The sequence below is a fragment of the Carassius gibelio genome, chromosome B19, assembly GCF_023724105.1.
Source record: "Carassius gibelio isolate Cgi1373 ecotype wild population from Czech Republic chromosome B19, carGib1.2-hapl.c, whole genome shotgun sequence".
NCBI lineage: Eukaryota > Metazoa > Chordata > Actinopteri > Cypriniformes > Cyprinidae > Carassius > Carassius gibelio.
Window position 1 is genome coordinate 34,078,434 of NC_068414.1, and position 20,678 is coordinate 34,099,111.

Sequence of the window (20,678 nt, forward strand, 5' to 3'; positions counted from 1 at the left end):
TTTTTTTACAGATTCTCTGGAAGCTCGTTTGCCATAATTAATGCAGAGCCACAGAATTAATCAGCACAGTTAATTCCTGTATTATCAGTGCAAGCAAGAGAAGAAGCCAATGTTTCTGCAGTTCCTGATTGACCGCATTTAAAGGGACAGTCCGTCCACCCTCAAGTTCACACAAGATAAGATATTTTGAAGAATGTGGGTAAACTAACAAACAAACCTTCAATGGCATGGAAGTCAGTGGCTATGGTCAACTGTTTGTTGACAGAATTTCCATTTTTGGGTGAACTGTCTCTTTAAGGGCACGGCAAATTGCAGTGTGTCAGAGGAGGGAGGAAAACGATGAATAAAGCTCACGTTTCTGCCTGGAAATGTTGTTTTCTCATCTGATCTGTGTGTCAGAGTTGTTGGTTTTCTATAAGAGCTTTCCAGGTAGATGCCGCTTCACTGATAGATGATGTTGGGACTCCCTTTCAGGGATGATGGTCTTTTTTTTGCGCTGTAAGCTTCCTCACATCTTTCCAGGAGAGACTTGTTGTCCTGTGTTTGGGATGTTTTTGGGCGTCTGCCCGTTTGGCTTGGACTCTGGTCTCCGTCTGCGCTGGAAGCTCATGATGAGGAGAGTCTGATGCTCATGACTGAAAACCGCTTGTATTGGCAGCTTTTGTAAAAGTGCAAGACATTTTGAAAGTGTGGTTTGGGTGTTAAAGACAAATAAGAAACCTATTCTGTTGCCTCTTTGAGACGAATCGCCTGCATTTCTCTTTGTAAAATAAATATGCATAAAATTTGGCTTCTGCTGAATGAATACTATTCCTGTTAAATATATAAATACTTAAGCTTCTTCAGTCACTTATTTGTATAATGAATGTAGAACCAGATATTATATTGGTTTATTTTACATGTGAACGTGATATCTGTGTGCTGAAAATGCTTACCGATGATGTTATATATCTAATGTTTCCACTCAAATAAATAAAGCCAATAAACACTGTTTTCATACATCAGGATGTGTTTATGAAACATGAGCAGAAATCAGTTGTATAACAATTATGGGAATTATTGCATTAAACTGAATGACAATTTATGTAAGATTTTTGTTTTATGAATGATTTGCACAAATGCATTAGGCCTCTGAAGCTGTTTTGGTGTAAATGTTCTGATGCATACATTTTAGTTGGTCAAAATTTACACTGCATTTTGAAAACACTATTTAGCCTATTGTACAATAATAATAAGATAATTATAAAAAATATTTGTTAAATATGAAAACACCAGTAGTATTTGTCTGCAAACTAAATGGCTTTTAAAAAAATTGTCCAAATAATTGTTTTTTTTCTTTAAGGAGAGTTTATAATCTAGTTTTTTCAGTATTGTTTATCAATGCAATGTGTAGTTTTCCAATCCTGAGGAAAGAATGCCAGAGTTCCCACAGCGTTCCTGTACAGGTGACTCACACGGGTAATTATTGGGTAGAGCGAGAGATCTGTTAATTGTGAATGAGAGAATGCAAGCTCTGTTTGTGAATGGCTGGAATGCAGATCTGCGGGTTATGAAGTGTTTGTGAAGCTGATGGAGTGTTTTCAGGAAGGTACTTTTATAGGCACAAATTACTCCTGGATTTCTATACACACTTTCTGATGAATGAAGGACATGTTTTTGGTGCACAGGTTCGAGTCACTTCCTCTGTAAGTGCTTCAGTTTGTTTTTGCACTTATGTTGTTTTATCTGAGAATTGAAGTGTTTTCTGAGCTTGTTTGCTGTTAGTTGAGATTGTAAATTGCTTCTAATTTAAATGGTTGCTTTCATTTTTTTACAGAAGTGTAGGTTTTACTTTCCAATCAATTTCTAGTCTAGCTACTTCAGCTTTCACAGTGAAGTGTTTTTTTTGTATATTTGAATTTACATTTCCTTCTGCCTGAGGCTTTTGCTGGTAAAGGCATTTTACATTTGCCAAAAATAGACATTTTTAAAAACAAACCGGTAGGGCTGTGCAAAAAATTCCTCCGTTTCCTCACTTAAAACTGCATTCCAGGTGATTAAATGCACGTTTTTTTATGGCAGGGTTCCCTTGGTAAAGTTTACATTTTAGGAGCTAAATATCTACACAGGCTACACACACAAAATAGCTTTCAAAATCGCAGCCGATTCATTGCAGATTTGGAAAGAAATTGTGTGTAGACTGTCAGTGAACTACGGCTCTGTGTAGTAAATGCTGCCTCATCTGAACCAGTGTTGACAAGTCTGTGGTTGATTTTCATGTCCACGGGTTAAAGTGACCCCAATCCCAATGAGGTCATATTTAGCCCCTAATATTTATTTATTTTGACATCAAAGGTATATGCCATGCCTCCAAGCTTTCTTACTCATTTTGATAATAAACGTTCTATGTTTCTTATTTTATTTGGTTATATTTTATACATTTACTTAGCCTATTTCCAGTTTTGTATACATATTTAAACTTTAAGTGTGTGTGTGTGTGTGTGTGTGTGTGTGTGTGTGTGTGTGTGTGTGTGTGTGTGTGTGTGTGTGTGTGTGTATGTGTATATATATATATATATATATATATATATATATATATATATATATATATATATATATATATATATATATATATATATATATATATATATATATATAGTTGGATGTTGTTTTTTGCTGTTGCATTTTTTGAGCAATTGACTCCGAACTGCCGCTAATTCAAGTAAAATGCGCACAGCACCTTTAATTGCTTTATGCCGAATTGCTGCTATGTTAAGTGAAAATGTAAAATGTGCAAGGCAATTTTACAAGCCATTTAAAAGGGGGAACGCCCTGCCCCCACGGTGTTGTCACACGTCAATTTATTTGGGGGGTTAATTTCATCACCATCACCACCCTAGTATGGAGCTGTACAATACTTTAGAGAATAACACCATACGGTCTCTCCACTAACTCCCTCCACAATTTTCTGTCAGATTCAGGAGTGATCAAAGAACAAGAAAATGTTTGGAGTGACCCCTGTCAGTGTGGAATAATGACAAATGTTGATCTAAAGAGTCGTACAAGTGGCATGAGTTGCGACCGTTCAGACTGAGGTCGCATTGCAAATCATCTGAGCCAAATCAGATTTAGGACCACATATGAAAGTGGGCCAAATCAGAATTGAAAAATCGGATTACGTGTGGTTTGTCCTATCCACACTGTCGTGTAATTTAAGCTTTGGGGTCACAGTTTCCAGCTGTGTGAACGTAGCCTTAGTGAACTCATGGAAGCTAATTGAGATGGATTAGATGTAGACAGTCTCAAATTTTGTTTCTCATTTGAAACGCTTTGGTTGCTATAATACAGAATATATGTGGAAGTGTACTAGTATCTGTTTTGCAGGTCATTTTTGAATATAAAAATGTCTACACAATGTAAAGTACTTGCTCTGGCCCTTATTTGAGATTATTTTATTCTGTCATCTGTTGCTGATGTACAAGCAGGATTAGATGATTGGTCGGTGTGGAATTTGCCCCGCCCCTCCTTCACTGTGATTGGACGGCTGAATAAAAAACTCAAAAGATGAACATTCTTAATCTCTTGGTGATGAAGAAAAAAAAAACTCCCAGCATTAAGCGTGGAAAAAGACGCTTTGTGCATTGTCCTGCTGCTTGCATTTGAAACATGTGGTACTCCATTAAAAACAATTGGGGAAAAAAAGCTAGCCTATGGAAAAACAAAATGCTTTGATGTACACATAGACAAAGCATGTTCATATTTAATCTCTATGTTTTTGCTGTGTCTATCGCATTGCTAGGTGTTTGCTAAAGTAAGAGCTCTCAAGTGTAATCACTTAAACAGCAAACCTTTCAAATCTTGCAGTGAAGTCATTAATTCCTGGAGTTTAAAAGCTGCAGGATGAGCGAATTTAATCATTAGTGTTGTGGGTTTGATCACAGCTTTGGCAAACAGCATTAATCAGCACAAAAAGCCAAAGTAAAGCTCCCTGTCCAGAAGCCCGTTTGTCTTGAGTATCTGAACACGATGTTCTTCATGGTCTCCGGGCGCTGTGGTGTGATTTACATGTACATGTGCTCGTGAGGCCAAATGCTCAAATACTTCATCCCTCGTAATGACGACAGTGAATCATTCTGCCAGCAGTAACAGTATGCATGTGTTTATTATGTCTGACCAGAGTTATGAAGTGCATGCTTACAGGTGGAAACTTGGCGTCTAGATACAGCCAAAATATTTCACCGCAGGACGTCTGTATTGCGATTTGTGGGAATTTGGATCGCTAGACAAAGTTGTAATCCGAGTGTCACCTGAATCCAGCCGTTAATCATAGTGACCCGATCTCCGTGTGTGCCTCGTGAGCCTTTTGAGCAGTGAAGTGACCCAAATATCCCCAGTTTCTCTGCCGTGACGTGGATTGGGTTCCCGCAGGATCAGCGGAGGGATGTAGGCCGGCCGGGGGAGGGAGTTTCGCCCCAGCATGTACAAATTTAAACCCGATACCTTGACTGCAGTGAGCCTGACCCGTGAAATCTAGCCAGTGTAATTTGGGTCAGCCGTACAATGTTGCTTTTATAAGTGCATCGGTTAAGTGACAGTATGCCAGACAGGGATGCATTGATAAAGTATGAATACAATTAGTTTCTTTTTGATAATTACTATAATACTGTTACTTGTATTATGCTGTCATTTTATCTATATACTGAAAGTGATAATACGAAGCAATATTCCTGGAGCTTTAGTGTACACAATATATATAAATAAATAAAGTCAGTGTTGTGATGTAGTGTTTAGTGCGTTTATCAAATAAAAAAAATCTTCAATAAAAAAAATATATATATTTATTTATTTAATTATTTTATTTAATTATCATTATTTTAATTTTTTTTTTATTAAATTGCAAAAAAAATGTATTTGATAAACGCACTAAACACCATATCACAATGTATGTTTTTATAGTCATATTGAATGGGTCAAATTTTGATTTAGTATTACAAAAAAAATACTTGTGGGCTCAAGTAGAAAGTTGTTGTTGTTGTTGTTGTTGTTGTTGTTGTTGTTGTTGTTGTTGTTATTATTATTATTATTATTATTATTATTATTATTATTATTATTATTATTATTTATTTTTTTTTTTTTATTATAATATATATTTTATATTTTATTATAATTTGATTATTTTATTATAACATTTTCACCCCGGAAAAATGGTTTGCCCAAATCTTCAGAATAGGAAATATTTTTGTTTTGTAAAGATGCAACTCCCCCCACCACCCACCCACTCAAATGTATTGGTCATATTGAGATCTATATTTCCAGTATGGTGCAGCCCTGAATGTTTGTGTGTTGTAACTCTGATGTAAAATTGTCTATGTAAACTCAGCTGCCTATCTTGGCCAGGACACTCCTGTAGAAGAGATTTTAATCTCAGTGAGTCCTCTTTCCTGGTTAAATAAATGTTCTCCTGGTGCACTGAAGCTCTGTATCAGCCTCCTTCTCACGCTCACGCTCATATTGTATGTTTTGTTACTGTAAGCGGTCAGTGTTGTTAGTGTTGGCTCTGTGGGGTTTTGCCACCTGTAGTCCTGCTGAACAATCTGTGCTCTTATCAGTCTGTTATTTGATCCCACAGCAGCAGGTTAGAGTTACTCGACCTCTCTCATTCTCTCTCGCCGCCCATGTCCTTGTTTTCCCTCGCCTCGCTCACATTCACAAGTGAAAGACATGCTCTGCACAGAACTGCCTTTAAAATCTACTTTTACATTACATAGAGTTTTATGGTAAGGTGTGTAAGTTCTACACGGCTGAAGCATGAAACTGCACATGTTACCTTTAGTTCGTATATAAACGGCCCATATCTTGGAAAACGTATGTATTTTCATTAATTTTTTTTCTGGTGAATTTTTATTTTATTTTCAGATGGTATCTATCTGTCTAAGCAGTGTAAACCAGACGTGTTTTTTTTCTTTCTCTGACATTCTTAGCCTAATATTTTAATAGTCCCTGTTTGCCAGAATTTTTTTCCAGAACAAATTTAATAAATAAACAGGTTTGTGATCTTGGGAGATAGGCGCACAACACAGGAGCACGACTTTTTAACTTCTCCATTCTTGAATGGTTTGTGCTCTGAGGAGAACTGGACACGACGGTGAACGGACAAAGCCTAAGGGAGAACTGAGAGTATTTGAAGAAGAGCAAACAGAAGAACTAATGAGTTAATTAATCAGACACAGGGGAACGAAATGACAATAGGAGTTAAATTAAAACTAAGTCCACAGGGAAACACAAAGAAAACAGGACAAAAACTAAACCCTAATGATTATGGTATGGAAATGAATATAAAAGAAAAATAATCTAAATATAGCTTATGATATTTTGCTAATATAAATGTATTTCTTGCAATAATGTTGTTGACTGTTTTTTTTTTAATGATTTGTTCCTTAAATATAAATTAAATATAAATTTATGAATTAATAAATATTCATTACGGTCGTAATAAATATATATTAAATAATAAAATAAAAACGGTAATAATAAAATAGTTTTCTTATAATATTTTGCTTATGTGATTTGCTACTGTTGTTGTTGTTGTTCTTATGTTTTTTTTAACAATTTGTAACTTAAATGGCATGAACAAATAAATACATAAAATAATAATAAATATAAAATATAATTTCAATAATATACTTTTTATTGTTACTATTACTGTTGTTATTTTATGTTCTTATTTTTTTTATTTTTAACATTTGTCACTTAAGTATGAAATGAAAATAAATAGAAAAGCTAAATTTAAATGATATTTTTGCTAATATTTCTTGCCACAAGTCAAATGTTGCCTAGTTGAGAATACAGAAGACTACGACCCTTTAACATTTCAGAGCTCAGATCAAACTGTGCTCATTGGAGGCCAGTCGAGCTTCAGACCAGATCTTTCTCTTTCTCTCTCTTTTCTTCTGTCTTGCACACCGCTGCGAGGTCAATCGCGCTGAAGTGCTGTGGTGTGTCTGACTAATGTGCTGCTAATGAGTCTGAGCGATCGATGGTTAATGGCTGACTGGACTGTGTGCTTCTCTTGTTTGAGCGTCCTGTGATCCCAGGCCTCATGCGTTATAATAAACCGGTTACATTTAGAGCTAAACCTAGTCTGGAACTAAAATAGTTTGTAACCTTGAACTTTAAGAGGCATCTGGACACCTCTCTCCCTCATTTAAATGTGCAACGAGGACGTCTCTCACATGTAAGAGCTGCTCATATTACTTTTCACAACATTCAGTTGGTATAAAGTGAACTTATATTAATCCGAGTGAGCTGCACAATAACATTTATGACCTTGTTTTGGTCCTTGTTTTGGTCACAAGTTGAATATGCATTGCTTAAATCTGGAATGCATTGGTGAAAATGATGACAGAAATGATTGATTGTAAATGTACAGTACTTAAATCAGTTCACCACTAAAAAGCAGTATTGTGCTAATAGCTTTGCTAAATTGGAATCAATTGTGAGATGAATCTTAGTTGCATTTTACTTAAAAGTGATGCCTTTTTTATGGCAGAAACAAAAAACAGAATTGCAAGATGTGAACTTAGAATTCTGAGAAAAAGTCTAAATTCTGAAAGTCTTAATTGCAAGAAAATATATCCTGATAGTGAGAGAAAAGTTGCATTTACCTTTATTTATTGGCAGTGGCTATTTGCACTAAGTGTAAATAGCAGTATTTTTAACAATATGCCATTTACAGTAAGTGCATTAGCGATAGATGTTAAAATAGATTTTCTGCTATTTATACTACTTATTGCAAATAGTGGCAATTATCTGCCCCTCAGTATTATTACATTATAAAACAGTATGCAGTTATATCTTATTGAGTGTAAATTATAATTTTAATTCGAATTATTAAATGGATGCCACCTTATATAGAGCCCTCCCTGCACCTACCTTACCAGATACTTGATTTTCGACTTTTTGATTATTTGTTTAATTTTTATTCAAAACAAATGCCTTTCTTTACCATAAACTCCCCTGAAGCTGACGTCTAATAGCTGTTTTTATGGTGTTGACTAGCCCTAGAACACATTTGTGGATGGAGCTAGTGTAAATAGCCTCTGCTAACAAGACGGGCTGTTTGCACTCATTGTAAATAGACACTATGGTATTTCTGTATTTTTGTTCAGCGGTGGAAACAGGCTTTGATAGCTGTGTCTGGATCTCTGAGCTGATCTCTAGCACTGTCCTTAATTCAGGCTTCTGCTGCGTTCGATCAAACACACTTTGAGCATCAGCAGACATGATGGAGAGAGATGATTCATCACTGAGAGTGTGTGTGTGTGTGTGTGTGTGTCACATGAATGTTTCTGTTTCCTCTCTGATCTCTGGGGATCTTTAATGACTGATGCTTCACATTATGCATGTGTAAGATGTTTAAGAAGCAAATGCACTGACATCAGATCAAAAAAGAACTGTGTGTTGCTTCGCTTCACTTTGACCTTGACTTGCTTTCTTAAACCGAAGTTTACTGCTGTCAAATAAGTGTGTAGCTTAATACTTGATGACGTCACATCACACTGATTCCTTCGACAAAGACCAGGAGGATTTTTACATTGTCTTTGGATTATTACAGAAAATAAGCTCTGCAATGATTATTACACATTTTGTTCAGTCTTCAGAAATGTAGCATATGGATCAAAGGTCATATATCTCAAAGGTGAACTTTAAAAAAAATATGATAACGATAAAACCTTTTTGAAAAAGTATATATATATATATATATATATATATATATATATATATATATATATATATATATATATATATATATATATATATATATATATATATATATATATATATATATATATATATATATATATATATATATATATATATATATATATATATTTTTTTAATATTAAATATTTGCATAAATCATCTAACACACACACACAATAAAATTAAAACAAAATGCTTTTTAAAATTATTTTCATGACTAATTATTTATTTTAATTAAATATATTTTTTTTTTATACTTTTAATTATATATATATATATATATATATATATATATATATATATATATATATATATATATATATATATATATATATATATATATATATATATGGTAATATGTCTCAAAGATAAACTTTTTAGAAATTAAAAAATATATATAAATGATATAAAAATAGATAAATAAAATAGATTTTTCCAGAATGCTATTGTGAACCTGGCATTGCTTTAATATCAGATCTACCTGTACCTGATTCAGTGAGTGTGTGTGTGTGTACGTTTATGTGAAAGTGAGCTGCTTCGGCTCCACGTGAAGCTCTTATGTAAGAGTCTCAGCACAGGTGAGGAGGTATAAATAACTCCTCTCATCTCTTTCTTCCCCGTGATCCCGTCACATTCAGACGTCTCTCTGGATCTGTAGAGTCAGTTTTCTGCAGGATCCCAGCAGGTTGTGCTCTCTATCCTCTGCTTCTCACATGACAGACCTCTTTTGGTGCAGATGGCAAACACATGCAGAGGTGTATTGTTGTGCCACTCGTGTTTTTGATCGTGGCTGTTTACTGGCGTCTTGCTGATGGCATGAAGCTCTCGGTGCTAATTTGAAGTGATGCTCTAATGAGCATAAAAATACTTGACACAATGACAGATTGGGTAGAATACTTCTAAATTTGATTGAAGATTTTTAGCCGTATGTCATAACTATTGTAGAATAATTAACAAATTATTAATAAAAGGCACAGACATTCCTTTGAAATTAGATTTGCATGTTTTTTATAAAAAAATAAAAAATAATAATATATATATATATATATATATATAATATTATTATTATTATTATTTTTTTTTTTTTATTTTATCTATGGAATTAATGTCAGAATGTTGTTGTATAATGTTCACATTTATAATATTTACACAAATATCCCTTATTTAAATTTTTTTTTTATCATATATATTAAATATAATATTTTTGATATTTGATATATATTCAATTAATGTCATAATAATTAAAATAATGTAAAAAAAAATTAATGTCTATAAACTTGCTTTTAAAGTAGATTAAACATTTAAAAATGTATGGAATAAAAATATTGGTGTGGTCAAATGTGGTAAAAGCAAAATGTACTTGAGAGATGCAATATTACAAGTTTTTACAATGTATTCTAATATTTTTTTTTTTCCATAAGGATAAATGTTGTTAAATTATGCTATTCTTTATTTTATTTTATTCTATTCAATTTTTAAAAGAGGTAGAATGTTTTGTAGGATATATATATATATATAATTAAATTAATATCAAAATTTTGTAATAATTAACTAAATATTTGTTGTCTTTCATCTTGCATAATTTTCCAGTATGTAATGTCTGCAATGCATTCTGCAGTTTTAATTTTTTCCATGAAGAATATATGCAGTGCTGCCTTTGAATTTGGTTAACTAAATTTACTCCGATACTGTAAGATAAATATCTCCTGTCTTTACTCCTGTAGTTATGCCTGCTTGCTCTTGATGCCTTTAATTGCCGTCTACGTCAGCAGCTCAGTAGATTTCGGAGCGAGTCTGTGTGTCCCGTCGACTCACAAGCTGAGGATCCAGTCAGGATTAGATAACCAATCAGCTGTCAGATCAGACCGTCGCCCCTGTGACCCAGGGCTCACTCATGGGAATCTAGTCAGCTGCTCACACCTCACTGCTGTGCTGAATAGAGCTGTAATCTGATCGCATTGGTGTCCTCTCAGTGTCTCACATGATAAACAAGCCTCCAGTAGCTCGAGACGGCCTGCTGGAACAACAACCAATCCCTGTACTGATAATGCTGCTTATCAGTGCACAGCCTGATTGTTTGTGGTCCAGTTTTACTTGTGTTTAGGAAATGCTAATTTTCCGTCCTCCTTTGCTGCTATTTACAGATTCTAAAAATGATGCAAAGTATAATCAGGAGACTCGGATGCACGAAGACAATGTCAGCTCTGTTACTGAACCATGAGCAAAGTCCATTGTGTTGGGTATTAATGAGCCCTCAGGACCGCACGCGGATTCATTTCACATCTGCGTCATGATAAGAGGTTTATGAAGTGCCACCGCAGAGCTGATTGTTTGTGCACGCTTAAGTGCTTCAAGGTTTTAATATGAATTTACATCCCGTTCTGAAACGTGCCATATTTACAATGGCTAATCTCTGAAAGCTCCCCGTATAATCCCGCCAAATATGTTAATTCTGCTGTTTGTCGAGAACCTCAGATTATCCATTTAAATTAAAAATAAGGAATGTTTTAGAAAAGTGCTTCGAGACAACATGATACTGCAATAGCAATGTATTTAATGGCAGTAATTTCACATTTTTGAGTGAAGCAACAATACTGAGTGGGAAATAATATGGGGTGAGCATTTACATTAAAACTTTCATGCATTATCATTTGTGCAAATGGCAGACACTTTCAACCAAAGTGAATTGACTTAATGCAGTCCCTGGGAATCAAACCCATAACACTGGCATTTTTAGCATCTGCATGGGGTCATGAAAGTACATGTTAATGCATAAAAGTTAATGCATTAATGTAAATGCATAAAAGTACATGTGCATTTATGCATTTATTTCAATGCATGTACTTTTAAAACTATATGTACTGTTTTGCATCAACATGTACTTTTATGCATGTAATTTTATGAAATTACATGTAAAAGCAAGGAAGTGCATAAATTAATGTTAATGCATAAATGTTAAGTCTCAAGTCTACTTTACTTTATTTATTGAGCCTTTTCCACTACAAAGTAGACCAAAGGACTGTACAACAACATAACAGGATGAAGGAAACCAGTATGTTTTCAAGTGAGATTTAAAAACATCAACTGAGGGTGCAGACCTGATGTCAGGTGATATCCACATTCTTAGGCCAGCAACTGAAAATGCACGATGCCCCTTTGTTTCAGGCAAGTTTTTGGAACTGAGAACATTTTGGACCAATTGCAATTTTGAAATAAGAGATTGGCTCACTCCCAAATAAAGTGCATTACAGTAGTCCAAACGGGAGGAGATAAATGCATGAATCACAAGATCTTAAGATCTCAAGATCAGTATCAGACAAAAAGGATTTCATTTTTGCAATACTCCTCGACTGAAAGAAGCATCTTTTTACTTTTTAATCTGATGATCAAACATTAGAGCTGAATCAAAAATTACACCCAGATTTCTTATTTGGGACTGCACATTAGTTGTCCATGTACCTAACACATCGTTTATGTCACAGTCAACCTTATTTGGCCCAAAAAAATTTTCATCATTTTATGTTAATGCATAAAAGTACATGCATAAAAATTACATGCTTTATGGTATAATGCATAAAAGTACATGATAATGCATAAGAGTAAATACATTAATAAATCTGCATAAAAGTAAATGGATATTGTGTGAGAATCTTTTCTGTGGAGGTTTTTTTTTTGTGAGTAACACTCTCTCTCTCTCTCTCTCTCTCTTTCTCTCTCGCTCTCTTTCAGATTGATCGGTTGCTCCATGGGGATTCTCCGGTGCTTTCCGTCTGGTTTCTCCTGCTCTTCACCCCTCGGCCTGCCCTCCACCCTCTACAACACCTCCTCCATACAAATCATGAAACTGGTATTAACTGAATGGCAATTGATATGGATTTTTACTGTTTCCAGTAGACAGTAAACACACTTGCACCACACTCACACACACAATTACATGCACGTCCACCCACACACACACACACACACATACACACACACACTCACACACATCACGTCAGTGGGAGTGACCTCATGGTAGAGTCATATCCTCCCCAACTGTCCGAACCAAATCCCCCAACACGGTTCGTCCCAGAGCTCCTGCAAGCGGCCTTCATCAAACGGCACATTTCGGGATGTTTTACGCTCCTTGAGTCCAATCCACGGCAGATTTCCTTTACAGAAGGACGTCCACGAGAAGCGGTGCATTGCTGTTGGCTTTATTTTTCCTAGATATTTATTTAGTGAGTTATTTGCGTGGAGCCACACGTGACCTCTGCTCCGAGTGCATGCGGACGACGATGGCCCCACAGAACACCGAGGCCGACGCTGTGCAGATGCAGGCCGCTGTGGTGACACCTGTGGAGAAACGGGCTGGAGGAGGCGGGGCTAATGGAGTGGGCGGGGCTGGAGGGCGGGATTTGGAGAGTCAGGAGGAGTCGGTCAGCGAGGGATCTATCGACCGCATCCCTCTGCGTCAGTGGGTCATGCACGGCGCTGTCATGTTCGGACGAGAGTTCTGCTACGCCATGGAGACGGCGCTGGTCACACCTGTACTGCTGCAGATAGGTGAGACAACTGACCACTAACTATTACATTATAATAAACCAGAATCTAAAATATGACACAGCCCAGCAGTGACAAGTGCTGATAATAGGAGGATTAAATGCCCATTTATACTTATTAAACATATCAGTTATCAATAATTAAATGTGTATATAATTTATTTTCCATTGTTTAAGTACATTTGCAATTAGCTATTTACATCTATAGTAACATATATGCATTTAATATATTATTATATTATAATTTAATGACTGCAATCTTTTTAATACTATATATTTGCCCAAAACCCACTGGAAAATTGACAGCTTTGATTAAGGTGTCAGTACATTTTGAAACCGAATCTAATGTTTATATGATGACTAGTTCTGCTATATCTGCTATAAAGATGGAGACACTTGAATGAGGGGTGGACCCATAGACGAACACATCTAGTTGATTAGGTTAACTGTACTAGACATCCCATAATGATCTGAATAATCGGCACAGACATGTAAATCTAATATTAGTGATTGTGCTCTGATTTCTGGCCAGTTTGAATTGTCTTCACTCTCAGTGTTTTTAACAAACAGCCTCTCCAGCTGTCAAAGAAACATCTCTTCATCTCTTCATCTCTTCATCTCTGAACTCTCTCTCTCTGTCTCTGTCTCTGTGTGTGTGTGTGTGTGTGTGTGTGTGTGTGTGTGTGTGTGTGACGTATCATGAGGAAGAGATTAAAGGAGCTGTGGGAAATACGTTGCATGACTCGTCTGCCAGTTATAGATTATGTAAACGACACCCCAGGCCTTTATATTACTGAAAATATGTCACTTTGTCATGCAAGCAGCTGTGAGCCTGGAGAAGCAGGTTTTGTTCCTCATAGTCATCATGTTTTATTGAAGAAGCCATTTTTGTCAAAACAGGAAGTCCATCTGCCACATTTGCTCATGTGACAACAGTGATTGTTGTGATATGGATTACTTGTATCTACTTCTATACTTTTCAATCTGTTAATGAATAACTTTCTTTGTGTCTTTTCTTCACACTAATAGTAAAAAGTTTATGATTTTTAATAGTTTTAAAATGAAGTCTTTTTCCTCACCAAGGCTGCACGTAATTGATCGAAAATACAATGAAATCAGACAAATTGTGAAATGTTTTTACAACTTAAAATAACAGTTTTCTGTTAGGATATCTGTTAAAATGTAATTTATTTCTGTGATGTGCAGCTGTATTTTCAGCATCATTTCTCCAGTCTTCAGTGTCACATGATCTTCAGAAATCAGAATAATATACTGATTTGCTGCAACATTTCTTATTATTATCAAAATTAAAAATGCATTGGAGATGGCAAATGCATAAATGCAAATGTACGTATAGAAAACTCTCACTACTCTTCTTTTTCTTCTTTCACTCGTTTACTCTGCAGCACTTGTTTGTAGTTAGCTACACTTCTCACCAGACCTAGCTAGTGTACCAGGAGACTAACTGAAGACATTGTTTTTGAGCAATATTTTTCTCCCCTGAGGGATGATCCATTATTTATTGTGCTGTAACTGTGTCATTTCAATGAACTGCTTCATCAAAAGTAGATGTGCTGTCATTCAGTCATTGCTCAGTAGTGTGCACAATAACACGTGCATCTCATTTTACTTTGCTTTTTGTTGTTGTTTTTTAGTACATTTTGTAACAAGCAATAAGGCCCCATTAGATAACATTAGTTAATGCATTGTTAAAGTAATTCATGTTAGCTCAGGTCTACTAAATAATATTAACAGATACAACATTTGATGTAGAGGAGTTTTTTTCCTCACCCGATTTGAAGAAGCAGCTCTGCAGTGAATGGGTGCCGTCAGAATGAGAGTCCAAACATCACAATAATCCACATCACTGCAGTCCATCAGTTAATGTCTTGTGAAGTAAAAATCTATGTGTTTATAATTCATCATTAAGATATTTTAATTTCAAACGACCAAGTCTGGGAAATATATGAGTCCATAATCTTTCATAACAAAACAGTGCTTGATCTGTGCATATTTCTCTCCTGATGCAGATGAGATTACTTTCTTCACTGGAGAAAGCAATATTATGAATAGAGGATGCATATTTTAGCTGGAAACAGCAGTTTAAAGTAAAAAAATGTCTTGATGATCAATTAGTTTCTTACAAACATGCAGCTTTTTGCTTCACAAGATGTAAATTGATGGACTGATGTAAAAAGATGTAAAAGTGCGGTTTACTTGTGCAGTACTGCTCAAAAGTAGAAAGCTAAGTTTGAAATGAAACCCTTTCCCAAAAGGGTAACTGTTGTTTACTTGATTGTCAGTAACTTGATCACTTGGCTCTTGTTGGTGATTATGTAAGCTAATGGTGAGTTCTCCGGGTTTAAAGGGTTAAGTCATCAGGTCAAGGTCAGTTGCGAGTGACTTGATGTTATCATGCGCCACTGATTTCAGAGCCCTGTGTGAGTCTGCGTCTGTGACGATCAGGCACTCGCTGTCCTAACTACAATGGCAACGGATAAGAGGATTTCAGGAGGTTGAGCCGCCCTTGTTCACCAGCAATCAGAGAGTCGTGTGTGTGTGTGTGTGTGTGTGTGTGTGTGTGTGTGTGTGTGTGTTTCGTATGATGACGTATGATGGGATATAGTTAAAGTTCACTAAATTGGTTATGGCTGGATTAGCCACAATAGCTCACGGTTAGTTTAGATGCACGAAGCAGTAAATTATACTGTCAGACTGGATGTGGTGCTCAACATGACGACATTAAAGACCAATCCAGATCCAGATGAGCCAAGACATGGACTGTACGCATGTTTACAGTGGTCCCGTATGAATATCAACTGTTAGCAGTACGTTTCACCGTGAACAGACGCTCATAACAAAGGCCGAGGGAATGCACGGACCGCCGCTGGGTTGGGAATGTGTGACTCAGCGGATTCCGAGGTTCGGGATGAAGCGCAAGCGTTCACGTGTCCCAGAATGCTCAGCTGCTTGGGGGTCAAACCCAGAGCCATGTTGTGTTTTTCTTAGCTAGCGAGAGGCTGGAACGTGTGGAATCGTGAAGGAATTTAGCTTTGTACAGCCTGTGGATTTCATGCATTCCGCAGTGATGAGAGAAAAAACACCATGTGAACAAACAAAGCTCATTCCAAAGCATGCAAACGTCCTACACAAGCCACAAAAACTTGTTGAAAATCTCCTAGCTGCGGTAGATCTCGCTTGACGTTTGAAAGTGTATGGAATAGTGTACTTCTGCGCTGTTTGGACTGTACTCCAGTGTGTCCGTATGAATACTTGATGTACTCATGGAGATCCTGCACATTTTAGCCAATGTATAAGGATGTTGTTTTGGTTGCAGACTTTATTTATTCAATAACTAGACATATTTGTTGGTCTAAATGTCAATTAAACAAATATGGTGAAAAATACATACATTTTAGTATAAATAATTTGAAGTATGTATGTGCAAATGTGGATGTAAGTTTGTGTATGTACATAGATTTATTTATTTTATATAAAGAGTAAAACATGTATTTAATGCATTTATATTTCATTTTTAAATGGACATTAACAATTTATCCTCCGACAGATAATCATGAATGTGCATATGAAAATAAAGAACTTATTAATAAATTATTAATAGAATCGAATCTATGAAATGTAACATCACATACTATTACACTAGTGTACTGTATATACTAGCTCACTATAAGCGGCACGCTAGCAATCAATCTCAAGATGGTTATGGTCCAGCAGAGGCAGCTCGTGACCTGCTGTAACTCTGGCTTGCTGCAATGCATCATGGGTATGTCACATCTCACACACAGGGCACAAGTATTCAGCGCACACCTGCACTGTCAGCGCTGTGATCTGTTAATAACAGGTGTGTCTCAGCTGATGTGTGGACTCGTTGTGATGTTTCTGATGTGTACGTGAGCACTATGCAGTGAGGTTGTGACGTGTGATTTCACAGGTCTCTAGTGACTCTATAAATAGCCAAACAATGAGCCCTTTTGGGCTGTTTTTGGTCAGTCTCTGACGGATTAGACTCGAGTTCTCATGACCACTCAGACTTAACAATAGTGAAACTCATTTAGCGTTTTGTTTGAAATGCACGGCATCCTCTGTGAAATATGTGCCCACAAAAGTAGGAAGCAGAGCCGCCCAGGAGATGACCGTAACCGCAGGTTTCCTAGAGCCAAGAGCAGCGTGACCAATCACACTGAGCCCAGACCAGGAGAAGGAGAGATGTGTGTGTGTGTGTGTGTGTGTGTGCACGTGCGTGTGTGTGTGTGTGTGTGTGTGTGCACGTGCGTGTGTGTGTGTGTTTGCATTTGTGTGTATGTGTTAGTTTGTTTGTTTGTGTGTGTGTGCATTTGTGTGTTTGCGTATTTGTATGTTTGTGTGTGTGTGTGTGTGTGTGTATGTCTGTACTTGTTTTTCTATTCTGGTGGGGACTTAAACCTGAATACACACAGACTCATGGGGACTTGTGTCACGTTTGGGACCTAAATTGAGGTCCCCACGGGTAAACAAGCTAATAAATTACACAGAATGAAGTTTCTTGAAAATCTAAAAATGCAGAAAGTTTCCTGTGAGGGTTAGGTTTAGGGGTAGAGTTGGTGTAGGGCGATAGAAAATACGGTCTGTACAGTATAAAAACCATTACGCCTATGGAGAGTCCCCACAAGGATAGCTGACCAGACATGTGTGTGTGTGTGTGTGTGTGTGTGTGTGTGTGTGTGTGTGTGTGTGTGTGTGTATGTTTAGCTGTAAGAGTAAAATTGCTTTAGATCTCTTGTATATGCAGTGCTGACTTCGACTGTGTGCTGCGTATTGCACTGCTGCAGTGTTACATAACTGAGCTGACTCGCCATCTGTGTGTGTGTGTGTGTGTGTGTGTGTGTGTTATTAAATCCATGCAGTTTAAATGTCCTTTTAAGAGCTCAAAGACGAGAAAAACAGACCGACATATTAGAGGTCAGTTTCCGCCCACTAATGATTAAAACACACAATTTCTTTCTGAACAATACACTGACAACCAGTGCTTAGAAACAACATGGGAACCACACAGAGCACCCTAGTAACTGCATCGCAACATGACATCATCACTCAAAACCATTAGCATAGCAGTAAATGTTGGTTGCAACTGGCAACCTTTGCATGGATAAACATCACATAAGTTGTTTTAGAAAGTTTGTTACTAGCAAAAGTTGATTTCTCTTTGTTTTTTCTCAATGTTTGGAGTGGTGCATGTTTGCTGATCTGAGATCACCTGGGATTGGCAATGCACACTGTCTGTTATTTGTCCAGATCACTATCCTTAACCAGATCCAAACCGCACATCTCTCTCTCACGCTCTCTGATGAATCATTCAAGCTGTTAAGCTACAGTCTGACACGTTGCAATGGAAGAGAATATGAAACCGGCGTGTTAATATTTCATCCTGCCATCTGCTGGTGAATCGGGATCAGAGGTCTGGAGAGATTCAGTTTCTGGTGCTGGATCATGATAGTCCTCATATAGCTTCAGTCAGACTTAGAAAGAAACCATCTGACTGACATGAATAACAAACCACAGTAAGCTTTCTTACGAAGCATATTTTTGAGTGAAACCGGATATAGGGCTGAATCCATTAGTTGACATTATCAACAAATATTTTTGTTGTCGAATAGCCGTTCTCTAATGACCTCATGTAAGGGCCTGCTATGACACGGTTTGACCAGTGTGGCGCTGTAGAGCAACACTGTAAGGCCTTGCCCCAAATGAAACACATTGAATAAGGGAAAAAGCATTAATACAACCAATGCATTATAATATATAGAAACACAAACGATTATTTTATTGTTTCAGGTTGTTCAGTCTGTTAGTTTCCTACACGTCCTGATCTGTATTGTTCATTCTTTTGTCACATCACAGAAAAGCTCAAATTTGAGACCAGAAATGCATCACGTAACTGTAAGCGTGTTCATTTCTGTATCCATGTAACACAAGAACGAACCAATCAGACCCAAAGACTCGAAGAGGTGAACTAATCATTTCTATTTCCTGTGAACAATCAATATAACCACGAACAATCACAAAGTCAATGAATCCCTTGCTGAGATGATTTGATCTTCCCGAATCATGAATCAAACTAAATTAATCTTTCATGAATGACACATCACTACCATTCGGCAGACAATACATGCACAGCGCTTATGAAAATATGTTAGAAAGTAAACAAAGCCGATAGTAGAGTGTGGGAAGGTTATACAAAATTACAAACAAAAATGCTGTCATATGTGAAGGCATTGATATACTTAAAGCAAATTTAGTTCTTCATTTAAAAGTAAAAAAATTTGACTTCTCAAGCAGCTCTTTACTGTTCCCAAACATCCCGATGCTGCTGAGAGCGGTGTTTAGATGAGTATGTGAGCAAATGCTGCTCGCTTTTTTCTCTGACAGTGGTGAGAAAACAGCAGTTAAGAAAGCATCTCATCGTAGCAATGTGGATGTTTGCACAAGGCCTGCAATCGATGCACTCCAGCTAGTCACATCATGTTTATTTACAGTATATAACACTTTATGCGATTGACTACTTTAAAGCAAGCAGCATTACAGTATTAAACATGAATATACGTACACTTTAGAAAAAGAAATACTGGGCAGTTTCAACCCAACTTTGGGTCAAATATGGACTAACACAACCATTGGGTTGAATTTTTACATCAGAATTTTAACCCAAAAGTTGGGTTGAAATAACCCAGCATTTTTTAGAACGTATTTCTATATGTATAGAATATGTATAAATATGTTGATTAATTGCAAAAGCTGCATATTCGATAGAAGTGCACTGATTTACGGGTTTAATAAAAGACGATTGGTCAAATGATTGTTCTAATAATGTTACGTTTATTGTATTTGGATGTAAAAATGATGACTAATAATGGACATTGATGATGAAGAAGGTATTGGGGGACTGTGTTCTGGCTGTAGAGCGCTGTGCACCTGACACACAGAGAGAGCACAGCACCTGTTTCCTCGCATTGCTTTGCCTTTTGTCTGTTTCTAGACAGTTTCACCTTCCTGACCTTCCTCTTCCTCTTCCTGTCACTCTCACTCTCGGTCCAGATTTCTCTGGTTTGTTTTGGGCAGCAGTGAGCGCTGTGTTGGCAGACTTCTTGTTTTCACAGGAACAGGTTGCTGTAGTGGCAGCAGTGGTGATGGCTGACTAATGACGGTTTTGTTAGTCTTAGGGTTCATTAGAGGGACCTTGTGGTCAGTGAACTTATTATGACTCTCTCTGTGTGTGTGTGTGTGTGTGTGTGTGTGCACAGATACAGTGTGTCAGAACACCTGATACCTGCATTTTACCCACATGGTCAAATGCACGAAGATTTTGGATAAATTGAGAATCACCGTTTTTTTTTTTCT

At 36.7% G+C, this 20,678-nt stretch overlaps 1 protein-coding gene across 2 annotated transcripts in view; it reads left to right on the forward strand.

Moving 5' to 3' along the window:
- LOC127979139 (solute carrier family 45 member 4) overlaps positions 1–20,678 on the forward strand; it is a 49,386-nt gene that overhangs the window by 10,141 nt on the left and 18,567 nt on the right. For both annotated transcript variants that reach the window (XM_052584342.1, XM_052584343.1), the window contains exon 3: positions 12,472–13,287. In XM_052584342.1, coding sequence (XP_052440302.1) covers positions 13,008–13,287 — 280 coding nt within the window. In that variant the 5' untranslated portion in view covers positions 12,472–13,007. The remainder of the gene's footprint in view (positions 1–12,471; positions 13,288–20,678) is intronic.